Source organism: Meriones unguiculatus, chromosome 20 (genome assembly GCF_030254825.1).
Source record: "Meriones unguiculatus strain TT.TT164.6M chromosome 20, Bangor_MerUng_6.1, whole genome shotgun sequence".
NCBI lineage: Eukaryota > Metazoa > Chordata > Mammalia > Rodentia > Muridae > Meriones > Meriones unguiculatus.
This window is the reverse complement of record NC_083367.1, coordinates 45271868-45286014: the sequence shown is the minus strand read 5'-3', so window position 1 is coordinate 45286014 and position 14147 is coordinate 45271868. Positions and strand designations below refer to the sequence as shown.

The 14147-nt window shown below is 46.5% G+C and overlaps 1 protein-coding gene across 1 annotated transcript in view; it reads right to left on the bottom strand.

The window, feature by feature from the left end:
• Slc22a16 (solute carrier family 22 member 16) overlaps positions 1–13115 on the bottom strand; it is a 32513-nt gene extending 19398 nt beyond the window's left edge. Inside the window, exons 1-3 of the mRNA XM_021638743.2 lie at positions 13063–13115; positions 9381–9860; positions 3145–3262 (exon numbers count right to left, since the gene is read on the bottom strand). Of these exons, the coding sequence (XP_021494418.1) occupies positions 3145–3262; positions 9381–9860; positions 13063–13115 (651 nt within the window). The remainder of the gene's footprint in view (positions 1–3144; positions 3263–9380; positions 9861–13062) is intronic.
• Between the last annotated feature and the right edge of the window lie 1032 nt (positions 13116–14147).

Sequence of the window (14147 nt, the reverse complement as noted above, 5' to 3'; positions counted from 1 at the left end):
AACGGGAAGGGAAGTAGATTTGGTTAAAACTTTGGCAGACAACAACAATAAACAAATTGGATTTGATCAACTAGTCTGTGCTTCAAAAAATTCTGTCATTAGAGTGAAAAGATGACCTACAGAACTAGAGAAAATAGATGCAAGTCACACATCTGGTAGGGGATTACACAGAAAACTCCTGAAGCATAGCAAAACAAATCAGAAGCACAGAAAACCAAGTCAGTTCAAAAGAGAACAAAATTATTTAAGTAGGCACCTCACAAAAGTTATCGAAGCGGCTAAAAGCACATGGCAAGACGGTAACTGGCATCACCATTAAGTAGATGCAGATCAGAGCTATGGCGACAGAACACCTCACATCCATTAAGGTAGGGCAGAGAGAGAAGGCTGAGCAGTTAAAAGCACTGGAGAAGACTGGAGTCTGACATGGCAGCCGGCTACCCTCTGTAACTCCTGTGTGAGGGGATCTGGTGCCCTCTTCTGGCCATGGTGGGCATTGTACACATGAAGTATGCAGACATACAGAGGGAAAATACCATACACGTAAAATAAAAATAGAACTTTTTTTTTTTCCAAAGACATCTGCTAAAAGAAAAACAACAGAGAAATGCTAGGGGTGCATAAAACTGGAGTCCTTGTGCGTCACTAATAGGAATGTAAGATGGTGCGGCCTCTGTGAAAGGCAGTATGGCAACTCTTCAAAAACATTTCAAAATATTTCAGAATCCAGTAATTCCACATCTTAGTATGTAACCCCCTCCAAAAAAGTGAAAGCGAAGCAAGACCTCAGAGAGGTGGCGATGCCTTCATGCACTAATGTCAACAAGAGATTCACAGCAGCTAAGGTACAAAAGCACCTGTCAACGGGTGGAGGATGGAAACGTGAAATATACAGATAACTGTTGTGAAGCCTTAAATACAAAAGAACTCCTGCTCTATATTTAAGATGGATTAACAGAGCGGGGTAGCGGCAGCACACACCTTTAATCCCAGCACTTGGGGAGGCAGAGAGAGGTAGATCTCTGAGTTTGAGGCCAGCCTGGTCTAGAGATTTTGTTCCAGGACAGCCAGGGCTACACAGATAAGCCCTGTCTCAAAAATCCAAAATAAATAAATATGGATTAACTTTGAGGATATTGCGCTAGGTGAAATAAGAGAGTTACAAACAAACAAGTTATACTGCACCTAGCAGTCAGCATCATAAAGACAGACTATCCTGCTTACCTGGGGCTACAGAGAAGAGGCAGAGTGACTTATCATTTAATGGCCAAAGAGTGTTGGTCTTGTTAATGAAACTTTCTGAGATATAAGTTAGCACAACAGAAATTGGTAATTTTTTTCTTTTGAAAATAATGCTGTTTTGCTATTATTGTTTTCTTTATTTATCACTACATACCCCAAGCTAGCCTCCAACTTGCAATCTTCCTGCCCAGGGCTGAGAGTATAGCCTGCACCACCACCCCTGGCTAAACTATGTTTAACTTTAATTTGACAAAACTCAGGTTATAAGAACAGTATCTCCATGCTGTTGCAATGAACAGAGATTGAATCAAATGATCGGTTCTAGATGGTCAGGACATTACATGCGCTTTCATCCCAGGACTGGGGAGGTAGAGAGAGGCAGAGCTCTGTGAGTTCAAGGCCAGCTAGAGCTGCATAGTAAGACTCTATTCAAAACAAACGAACAAACAAGCAAACAAAACTATCAGCTGAGGAGTGGTTACAGAGATTAGAATTTTTCTTAAAGCAAAAATAGTAAAGTTAAGGGGATTGCTAGTGTGTTGACTGATTTTCCTGTCAGCTAGAGTCATCAGAAAGGAAGATGCCTCACCTGAGGAAAGGGCTCCACGAGATCCAGCAGTAAGACATTTTCTCAATTAGTGATGAATGGGGGAGGGCCCAGCCCATTGTGGGAGGTGCCATCCCTGGGCTGGGGTTCTATAAGAAAGCAGACTGAGCAAGCCATGGAGAGCAAGCCAGTAAGCAGCACCCCTCCATGGCCTCTGCAACAGCACTTTCCTCCAGGATCCGACCCTGCTTGATTCCCTGTCCTGACTTCCTTTGGTGATGAGCAATGATGTGGAAGTGTAAGCCAAATAAACCCTTTCCTCCCCAACTTGCTTTTTGATCATGTTGTTTCGTGGCAGCCATAGAAATCTGAAGACAGTTGGGTTTTTGTTTTGTTGTTTAGAATAGAAAGAGTTTGTTTTAGCTTACAGTTCAAGGTTACAGTCTATTTTAACAGGACAGTCGTGGTGGTGGGAACTTAAAATAGCCGGTCACATCACCTCCCCAGTGAGGAGCAGAAAGAGGTGAGGGCAAGCTCGCCTACTTGCTTGCTGTCAGCTTTAATAGACAACTTGACACAATTTAGAACCACAGTCTCGATGACAGATTCTCCAGACTGGGTTGGGTTGCAGGCATGCCTATTGATTGTCTTGATTACATTAGCGAGGTGGGAAGGCCCAGCCTAAAAGCTGGCAGCATCGTTCCCTCAGCTTGGATCCCAAACTGAATAAAGAAAGGGTGAACTAAGAGTGGGCAGGAAAGTATTGCATTTATTGTTGTTGACCTGAACCAGTTTCTATCACTGTGGGACAGCCCACGCCATCCCTCTGGGTCCACTGGTAATCCAATGAGACAGGTGTCATTGTCTGAAGTTTATAGACTGTAAACTGTGAATCAAAGAGGCTAACCTGTGCTCAAAGGGGGCAAAGTTGGTATTCACACCCACTCCTGGCCATGGCTCCCCCCTGCTCTCTAGAACCACACAGGCTTTCTGTCTCCTCATTCTGCAAAGTCATTATATGAATGACTTTATCGGTAGCCCTTACCTGTCTGGTGTGGGCCTGCAGGTTCCGGACTACATCAGTGTAAGCACTTAGGAATAGCATAATGCTTTTTTAACTATAGGATACAGGCCTTATGCTGGGCAGAATCAAACCAGAGATTAGCAAGAAGCGATTTTTCATTTTGATGAGTGCCATTCTAAACATAAGGTATCAGCATTCACAGAAAGTCTATGGTGGGCAAGGATTGGTCAGCCCATGGATCTCTTTCAGTAGATTTTTTTTTTAAAACAGGCAAAAACAAAAAAACTCTAAAGGAGTTAAATTTAGCATGCAAAAAAGCACAATGACTCACCATGGAAAGGAAAAAACGCACAGCCATGAAGCTGAAAAAATCGAGTAGAAGGAGGGAGGCCATCCCAAACAAAAACAGGCAAAGGCTCGTGCACCACAGGACCCCTCGTCTTCCAAATCTGAAAAAGTAAGGACACAGTGGGAAGTGCTGCCGGGGCGGTGGCCACACTTTAAGCGGCCTGTCCAGCTCATGAAGGGTGGGGGTTGCCCATGCTCTGTGTTTGATTTCTGATAGTCCTCTATTTTGAACAAATTGTGAGTTAACATACACATATCCTCGGGAGACCAGCCTTTCAGTGAGGAGGCCACCAGCCAAGCTGCCACACAGCCGCTCTGGGCCATCCCCCTGAGGATTGAGGGGTTATGAGGGAAAGCTTTATTTTCCCTGCTAGCTGATTCCACCAATCAAGGGCAGTGACGGCTCTTGCTAATCAATCCCCTTTAAAAACGGATCCCTCGGGCTTGAGAGGTGGCTTGGTGGTTAAGATCACTGGCCACTCCTGCAGAGACTAGGATTCATTTCCCAGAACCCACACAGTGGCCCAGAATTGTCTGTCACTCTGCTTTCAGGGGATCTGACACTCTCTTCCGGCCTCTGCGGACACCAGGTATGTGGCGCGTGGATACTCTTCGGGCAAAAACACTCGTACGCCTAAAATAGATATAAATAAAGCTTTCAAAACAAAACCGCCTCTTGCTACCTTCGACTCCTAAGTAGCATCATAACTGAGAGAAGGATTTCTTTGCGGGGGAGAAAAATTGAATAACATCCCCGACATTTTGATATGATTCAAATGGCTTAAAACAGAGCCTTGCCGGGTAAATGCTTTGGTGGCTTTTAGCAGATTCGCAGGGTTGTAGGACCACAGTCTCTGTTTAATTCTGAGACCTATACATCATCTCCCCAGAAGAACTGAACTTAGAACCCACAGTCCCCCCCATTCCTTGTCCCCCCACCTCTGGGAAACCACAATCCATCTTCTCTCTCATTTGTCTGTCTTAGAAATGTTATATAAACAGAGCAGACAGGATAAGGCAGTTTGTCCACCTTCCTGTACTTGGCATCATGTTCTCATGACTCACCTGTCACAGCACGACTCAGTATTTCACTTTTTTCAGAGCTGAGTAATATTCCTCTGGGTTTTCTATCCCTCGGTAAACACATGCTTGAGTTCTCAATGCTCGTCTGAGCATTCGTAAACAAGATCTTGTGAGAACTTGTTTTCAACTCTCCTGAGTTTAATCATTCTGTTTGACTATTTTTTTTTTTCTGAACTGTCAAACTGTTATCCAAGATGGCTGCCCTGGTTTTACCACCTCACTAGCAGTGAGCATGGAAGTGTCTCCCCACCTCACCAATACCTGCAGGTCACTGTAGCCATCCCTGTGAGGATGAATCAATATCTCACCACGGTCCTGAGTTACGTTTTTCAAGTGATTCATTATGTTGAGAACCTTTCCAAGTGTCTATTGTCGGTCTGGACTTATTCTTAGAGAAATGTCCATCAGAGTCTCTTGTACGTTTTTTTCGGTTGTTGTTTTTGTCTGTTTGTTTTTGAGACAGGGTTTCTCTCTGTAGCCTTGTCTGTTCCAGACGCACTCTGTAGACCAGGCTGGCCTCGAACTCACAGAGATCCACCTGCCTCTGCCTCCCCCAGTGCTGGGATCACAGGCATGTGCCACTGTACCCAGCTTCTTGTATGTTTTTAAATTAATTTGTTGTTTTAATGTTGAATTGTAAGAGTTTGTATATTTTCTGAGTGTGGTGGCACATACCTTTAATCCCAGCAGTCAGGGAGGCAGAGGCATATGGATTTCTCTGAGTTCAAAGGCAACCTAGTCTATATAATGAGATCCAGCACCACCAGGGCTATGTAGACTTTATCTCAAGCTTTATCCCCCCCCATCTGCACCCCCTCCAAAAAAAGCCATGTATATTTTGGATTAAAAAAAAATCCTTGGTGACACTATCATCAGAACAAAACGACTGCCTACAGGTTGGGAAAGGATCTTCACCAACCCTACATCTGACAGAGGACTAATTTCCAGTATATATAAAGAATTCAAGAAGTTAAACAGCAACAAATCAAGTAATCCAATTAAAAAATGGAGTACAGAGCTAAACAGAGAATTCTCAATAGAGGAATATCGAATGGCAGAGAAACACTTAAAGAAATGTTCAACGTCCTTAAGTCATAAGGGAAATGCAAATCAAAACAACCCTAAGATTTCACCTTACACCCATCAGAATGGCTAAGATCAAAAACCCAAGTGACAACACGTGCTGGAGAGGTTGTGGAGAAAAGGGAACCCTCTTCCACTACTGGTGGGAATGTAAACTTGTACAACCACTCTGGAAATCAATCTGGCCTTTCTCAGACAATTAGGAATAGTGCTTCCTCAAGATCCAGCTATACCACTCCTAGGCATATACCCAAAAGAGAGTCAAGAACACAATAAGGATATTTGCTCAACCATGTTTGTAGCAGCTTTATTTGTAATAGCTAGAAGTTGAAAACAACCCAGATGCCCCTCAGTGGAGGAATGGATACAGAAATTGTGGTACATCTACACAATGGAATATTACCCAGCAATAAAAAACAAGGAAATCATGAAATTTGCAGGTAAATGGTAGGATCTGGAAAAGATCATCCTGAGTGAGCTATCCCAGAAGCAGAAAGACGCACACAGTATATACTCACTCATATAGACATATCATATAGGATAAACCTACTAAAATTTGTACATCTAAAGAAACTAATCAAGAGGGAAGACTGACTAAAATGCTCAATCCCTATCCAGAAAGGCAAAGAGGATGGACATCAGAAGAAGAAAACAGGAAACAACTTAGGAGCCTCCCACAGAGGACCTCTGAAAGGCTCTGCCCTGCAGACTATCAAAGCAGATGCTGAGACTCATGGCCAACTGTTGGGCAGAGTGCATGGAATCTTATGAAAGAAGTGGGAAACAGCAAGATCTGGAGAGAACAGGAACTCCACAAGGAGAGCAACAGAACCAAAAATCTGAGTACAGGGGTCTTTCCTGAGACTGATAATCCATCCAAGGACCATGCATGGAGATAACCTAAGACCCCTGCACAGATGTAGCCCATGGCAGTTCAGTATCCAAGTGGGTTCCATTGTAATAGGAACAGGGACTGTCTCTGACATGAACTGATTGGCCTGCTCCTTAATTACCTCCCCTTGAGGAGGGAGCAGCATTACCAGGCCACAGAAGAAGACAATGCAGCCACTCCTGATGAGACCTAATTGACTAGGATCAGAAGGAAGGAAAGGAAGACCTCCCCTATCAGTGGACTTGGGGAGGGGCATGCATGCAGAGGGTGGAGGAAGGGAGGGATTGGGACAGGAGGAGGGAGGGAACCACAAGGGGGATACAAAGTGAATAAAGTGTAATTAATAAAGAATAAAAAAATGGAAAAAATCCTTGGCAGATATATAATTTGAAAATATACTTCTCCCTGTGAGTGGTCTTTGACAAACTGTTTTAAGGACATAGATATAAATACGAATATATGTAGGATGTATGTAGAATGTATGTAGAATGTATGTATTCTGGGTTTACTTGGGGCAGAAAAGGAAGTACAACATGCAGGGAACTGCCGTGGCCACATTCTTTGTCTTTCTTAGGTTTCTATTGCTGTGACATAACACCATGACTAAAAGCAAATTGGCGGGGGAAGGGTTTATTCGGCTTACACTTCTGCATCACAGTTCATCACCAAAGGAGGTCAGGACAGGAATTTAAACAGGACAGGAGCCTGGAGGCCGGAGCTGATGCAGAGGCCATGGAGGGGCTTGCTTCCATGGCTTGCTCAGCCTGCTTTCTTAGAGAACCCAGGACCAGCAGCCCAGGGATGACACCACGCATCGGGCCCTCCCCACCAGTGGCTAAGAAAATGCTCTTCCACCAGGCCTTCTGGAAGCATTTCCTCAGTTGAGGTTCCCTCCCTTCAGAGGACTCTAGTTTGTGTCAAGTTGACATGAACTATCCCACGCAGTCTTCCTCAGACTTCTCAACTTCCACACACACATCAGTAAGGACTGCTGACCACACCCCCGGGTGCTTCCCTGTCCCATCTGAGACATGAACACCACCGGAAACTATTTTCAACACTGCTGAGGAAGCCCTTCTGCTATGCCAGGGGACTTCACTCTGCGGGAGAACAGCATCACTGAGTGACCACAGACCATCAAAGAGGGAGGCCTTCGGCTCCCTGTCTTGCCCACTTACCTGCATCTCCGAAGCTCCTCCAAGACCTTAATCTACCTGGCTCATCTTTTCCTTCTCTTCTATCTCCTTCCTTACAGCTTGACTCTCATCCACCGTCAATGATAACTTCTTTCGAACCCATGGCGCCTGCAGCCATCTTGAATTTACATCATCAACACATAAAACAGATGGATCATGCCACCGGCTGTTTCCCGTCTACTCATCTTCCAGCCCTAGTCACTCCTCTCCAAACTCCAGTCTTTCATCATAGTTACAAGTGGCATTAATTCTATCTCATCCCTGTCTTTTCCATAATCCAGGGATAGTGCAAGCTTGTTCATAGTCTCCAGACATACGCTTCTCTCTCTCTCCTAGTATTTTCTGGAGCGTTTGGCAACATCACCCACTATCCAGGCTTCTAAACCTTAACACACACAGGCACACGCACATGCACATACATGCACACATATGCACACACGTTCACACACGGGCAAGCCACCCTCCCCTGCTCTCTACATATTCATCACTATATCACATCAGTTTCAAAATGCTTCCCAGATATGCCTTCATCTTTCCCTGTCCACTTTCTCTGCTTTCTCTCAGCCCTGCATTGCTTACATCATTCACCCCAACTGGTCTTTCTCACCTCACACCACTACAGCACCCACATTCCCTAGAAGGAACCAATGCTGGCCCTACTTCTGTACCTGGTCATTTCCTTTCTCCATTCGAACCTTCCTCGAATCCACCAGACACAAGGGAGAGAACTCAATTTGCTCTGACTTAGCACCTTTTGCTCGCTGGTGCAGGTTTTTAAGCAGTCAGTGTATGGAGCAAAGGTATTTGGGTGCATTTGCATAGCATACTGATTGCAACAGCTGGAAATATGTTTAGCTTCAGCATGGAGCACTGAGCACATTCCAACAGAAAACGCCTAGATAATAACAATTTGTGCACCCATCTGCCAGATGAAAAGAGCAATACTCAATACAATAGGTATGGCACCAGCCGTGACAAAGCCCCGCCATTTCTCTTCAGTCATAGTTCACAGCTGGCCCCTAGAGACAAAGGTTCATCTCTATGTTTTAGGAGAAACACTTTGAAGAGTGGTCTGTGTCCGCTCCAAGATAAGGTTTGCTTTATTTCGGAGCTCTACATTTACTTTAGTGTGAATGCTAAAAATATGGCTGCTCTGTGATTTGCACAGTGGGAGGCACTCCAAAATTAGTACCAAAATACCATCTCCAAAACGCCCAAGATGGTTATATCATGAGGACTCTCTCTGACCCCCTTACAAAAGGGCCCAAGATTGACAGGACAGTTCTACAGCTCTCCCATCCTACTACTGCATGAGAACCTTGCGTTACTCACTGGAGGCCACAGCAGCAAGGCACCACCTTGAAAGCAGAGAGCAGCCCTCAGCAGCTTCGAGTCCTGCTGACCCGCTTTATCTCAGGCTCCCCAGTCCTCAGGAGTGAGAAATCAATTCCTATCAGTTACAAGTCACCAGCATAGGGCATTCTTGCTATGGCTGCACAGATGACAGCTAATCAGATTTTTGTATTCATGGATATCATGGCCTAAGGCCAGGCTACTTCTCTTTAAAATCAAGTCTGTTTAAAGAATAAATAAATAAATAAAGGAATAACGGTTATCCATCAAATGGCCACATGTCCAGAGTAGTTTCGTCTGTATTACTCTTTTCAAGAAAGCTTCAGGCTGAATGATCTTTGTGGGGCAACAGCTTATGAACTAATATTCTGAAAGAGATGAGTCAGTTTTCCCAACAAACACAGCTAACGGGCAGTACAAGACACACCAAAGCCCAGGCAGGCTGCTCAGTCGGTCGTCTTTAACACCAGGTTACATGCACGGCTAAATGACAGACGGGCGAGAGAGTACACTTTGATAGGAGCTTTGGACATAATGCTGTGTCCCGCCAGGAAACCTAGCCAGAAGATTGAATCCTACACCTTGCAACGGGGCTAAATATTGCATTTTTACCTGTCAGAAAGGTAGCCAAAAATAATTGCTCCCAGCAGGATGCCAAATAAAAACAAGGGCTGGATCATGTTTGCATACCATTTCTGGTCGCAGACCAGATTCAGATTTCTCACCACAGAGATACCCCATTTGCTTTGGTCGTACACGTAGCCATCAGAGCAAGAATTGTCCTGCTTATGGCCACTGTACTCGTGGGCGGAATGTGATGCGTTCTCCCTCCAGGTCCTGCTACATCGTGTGAGCTCCCAGATTTCTCCATCCTGCAGCTCCACTGTAATGTGGTCTTTCTGGTCTGGGGACCGCAGAGCCAATATGTCCTCCAGCCTCCGGGCAGATAAGTTGTGGAAAACAGCCTTCCACACCTTGCCTGGGGGCCTGCAGATATGCTCAGGGACAACTGAAATGAATATAGAAGACAAGTAGTGGATGCCGCAGGAGATGCTCTGGTAGGCGCATATAAGATACAGGACCATCTGGAACCTAGGGAGAAAAGAAAGGCCTAGTTATTATGTCTGGCCTCTCGGGGGTTGGGGGGGAATTGCAAGTAAATAGTCAGGTTCTCCGTCAGATTGACCTTAATACACTTATATACATCTAGATGGCTAAGTACAGAAATAATTATAGGTGTCTCTCTCTCTCTCTCTCTCGTGTGTGTGTGTGTGTGTGTGTGTGTGTTTCCAAGTACATGCACTAAATTTTAGTTCCACACTCATCTCATGAAGTCATTCCAACAAACAAGTTTGCAAGCTAGCTCAAACTTACTGAGCAAACAACCTTTGCTGAGCAAGTAAGTGGTGGAAAAGATTGGAAAGCTCATCTAACTTAAGGAAACTTCATAGTCACTAATTTTTCTAAACCAAACATGAGAGTACCTCTCCTTTTCAACAAGTGAGTAGCGTACTGAGTGCCACCATTTACTCTCGAAGGTACTAAAAGCCTACCCTTGCTTGACCAGAAGTCATTCTCAGTGCTCCCTGACTTAAGTCTGCTCGTTTTGCCTGTAGCTGCAGAACACTGAGAGTTCAGCTGTTCACGGGCAGGTAAGTTGTTAAAGTCACAGGCTGACAGCCTGGGGGATGCGGAACCCAGTGTGGGAAGTTTTTACTCCTGAGAGCTGTAAGTGTGCGTCGTTTGGAAACAGGGACCTCTCGACTGAGAAAATGCTTCCAGCCTACTGGCCCGTAGGCGTGTCTATGGTGGGTTTTCTCCATCTGACTGATGGGAGGCCCAGCTCACTGTAGGCAATGCCATCCCTGGGCAGGCGGTGCTGGGGTTCCTAAACAAGCAGACTGAGCAAGCCATGGGCGAACAAGCCAGTGAGCAGCACCCCTCCGTCACCTCCGACTCAGTTTCTGCCTCCAGGTTCCTGCCTCGAGTTCTTGGCTTTCCTCAGTGGACTATGACCTGCTAAAAATAAGTAAGCCAAATAAAGCTGTTTCTCCCCAGGCTGGTTTTGGTCAGTATTTTTGTCACAGAAGTAGAACAAAGTAGAGATGCAGTTTACCGGCAGCCTTTGGGATTCTCCCTAACTAGTCCTGTCCTATGGAGTGCCTCCCCATGAGACGTCATACTCCAAGGCGATTTACACGGTTCTTCCTTTCCCTAGCAACATCTACTGAGACAAGGCAGGCAACCAGGGCTTGTCACCCAGTGTGTTCATCAGCTTCCTGTGGGAAATGAAACAGACACACACAGCCTCCATCTCTATCTGTAAATAATAAAGGTATGTTGCCCTAGAAATATTTCAATATGTACAATATTATGCTTTCATGTGACAGTTAAACATAAATTTGGGGGGGAGAGGAGGAGGGAGATGGCTCAGTTGGTAAAGAGCCTGCCACGCAACCTTGAGGACCCAAGTTCAGATCCCCAGCACTCACTTAAGCCAGGTGAGGCAGCAAGTAGCTGTAACACCAGTGTTGGTGGATAAACAGGAAGATCCCCGAGGCTTTGCCAGCCAAGTCTAGCCTCTAATGAGTTCCAGAGTCTGAGAGAGACCCTGTCTCGAAAAGTAAGATGGAGGAACTGGAGAGATGGCTCAACAGGTAAGAGCCTTTACTGCCATATAACAAAGACCAGAGCTCTCACTCCACTACCCACATCAGACAGCTCGCAGACGCCATTGACTCCAGCCCCAAGGGCTGTGACAGCCACTCTGTCCTCGGTGGGGATACACACACACACACACACACACACACACACACACACGCAGAGAGAAAAATTTTTTTTTTAATTTTTTAAATAATAAAAAGGAGAGCAAGCAAGGAGGACCCCCAACAGCTGACCCCTGGCCTCCACATGCACAGAGAGACACACATATTCATACCACCTAGGCACAGAATAACCAGAGCCAGCCGGGACTTACTGAGCATTTGCTAGATGGTGAGACCATTACATTCATCACCGTGGCCATCATTTCTACAAGCGCATTGACCCCTTCTCCCCGGGGAACAAGCTGCTTGGGAGAGGAGAGGAGTTCTCTGCCCCTGACTGGTCCCCTGGGGAACCCAGCAGTACAGATTGCATTCTGAACACTGTCCCTCTGCAGTCCAGACTTGCCCCAGAACTCACGGCAAGGCCAGGCTGGCCTCAAACCAGTCTCCTGCCTCAGCCTCCAGAGTGCTGGGGTTATAGGCACTAGCCTCCACACCTGGCTATGGAGTGATTTCTAACCTAGAACCCTAATGAAACCCTCACTGCTATGGGTGCTTTTGTTAGCTCCTTAAATAAAAGGAGAAAAGGAGACATGATTACACCGATTACACCTGTCTTGTAGAGCTACTGTAGGATAGAGCGTCAACAGAAACCTCAGATAACCTTTTCTTTGGTTGTTTCTTCCCTTTTCTTATGGTTGTCTTCCTAGGTAGCCGGGGCTGGCCTGGAGCTTTCCATCCGTTTCTGTTCTCTCACCTCCTCAGAACTGGGGCTACATGTATGGCCCACTTCTGACCACAGTAAATATGTCTACAGTTACGTGTAAACATCCAAGGCATACTATGAGCCCCACTTCACAACTTCACAGATGGGAGAGCGGTCAATGAAACATTCAAGCCCGATAGAGTTCGTCTGGGAGAGCTGACCCCTTCATCCCTGTGTGACTCCGCTGTGGGTCTTTGACTCTCCCGCTCTCCATTCCCAGTCACTCTGACAAGGATATTCCAGCAGATGGAAGCTCCCTAACACAGAGTAAGTACTCTGGTACATGGTGGATTATCTATATGACAGCAAACGCTAGCCATCAGCCAAGAGAACCAGCCAGGCCCGGAGGGAGAGCCCACTGGGGTGAAAACAGGGAGTTGTCATCCTGGACAATGGAAGAGAAGACAGTTGGGGGTGGCGGTTTTTGCACAGCTGCGACCATGCCTCCCGACCATACGTAGCCTTCTCTTTCTAGTCGATGGTCCAGAGATCGCCCCAAGTCCCAACTATGTCCCCCAAAGGGACACAACTCCTGCCAACACCTGCCGAGCCCAAGCAGACTCCAGGGCTCCTGTGGCCAGAGGCCAAAAGGACAAGCCAGGCCATGAGTTGCTGACCAGGCTGCTGCATGAACTTGGGTAGAGAGGGGGTGGAGAAGCCGTGGAACCCATCCCAACGGACAGAAACAGACACGACAGCGCCTCCATCGCATACCGCGCCGGCGCTGGCCCCCATGTCCTCCTCCGCCTCCCTGACTCCCTACCTGCCGAAGTGTCCCACGTGGTCAAAAATCAGCTCCACGTTGTAGGACTCCATGTCCTTGTCGCAGCACAGCGAGCGCCCTGGGGTGGGAGCACCCTGCCCCGCCCGCCCTGCCGGCCCCACCTGCCCCGCCCACCGCACCCTACGAGGATGCCCGCATTCGTTCCCAGCAGGCTGTGCGTCTTGGGTAGTGGCGCAGGACACACCCTGCTGCTCCATGTCAGATGCCTTCGACCCCTTCTCGATGATTTCCCTCACCCTCCACGCTGTCTCCACCACCCAGGGAGGTGCCCGCATATCTAAAAAGTTTTGGAAAAATGCAGAACCCCCGGCTTGGTCTTGGGCCATCAAGAGAGTTTCATCCTCATCAGGACACGCCCTTGCTTGCTGAATGTTCATGCTCAAGAATCCATTGTGTAACGGGTTTCGAGTGCACAATTTATATTTTTTCCTCCACTCCCGGAGATCAGCCAGTTTGGAGTGGGATCTGGAATGATTTAGTTGTTTTGTGGCGGGGGGGGGGGGGGGGGGGGACCAGACTGAGTTTTGTTTGTTTTTAGGTCGATTTATGAATCTGTGTTCTGTTGTTTTGTTCTGACAGTGCCTGGCTGTGCAGCCTAGCTGGCCTGGTCAAACTCAGAAACCTCCTGCCTGTGCCTGCTGTGTAAGCCCATCACCCCCATCCAGTCCTGGGCCTCAGTATTAGGACTACAGGCCAACTTAGCTTTCACACGCCATAACCTTTTTCCATAAGAACATTCTGGATGCTCAACCTTTAGACTAGAACTTGAGAGTCTAGAAAGACCACTCAACAATCAGCGCTGCTGTTCCTCCTAACCCACACTAACTCCTGATCCAAGACTTGGTCGCCCTCTTCTGGCCTCCACAGGCAACTGCACTTAGGTGCGTGCACTCTGATACAGACACGTACACAATTAAAAAACAAAAACAAAAAACATTGTCACAATATATTTCTCTGCCCCGACCATGCTTATCCTTCTTGTCCAAATAGCACCTCTTTTTTAAAAAAAGAAACACATTTTTATTAATTGAGGATTTTATACATGCATGTGATGTATTTTGATC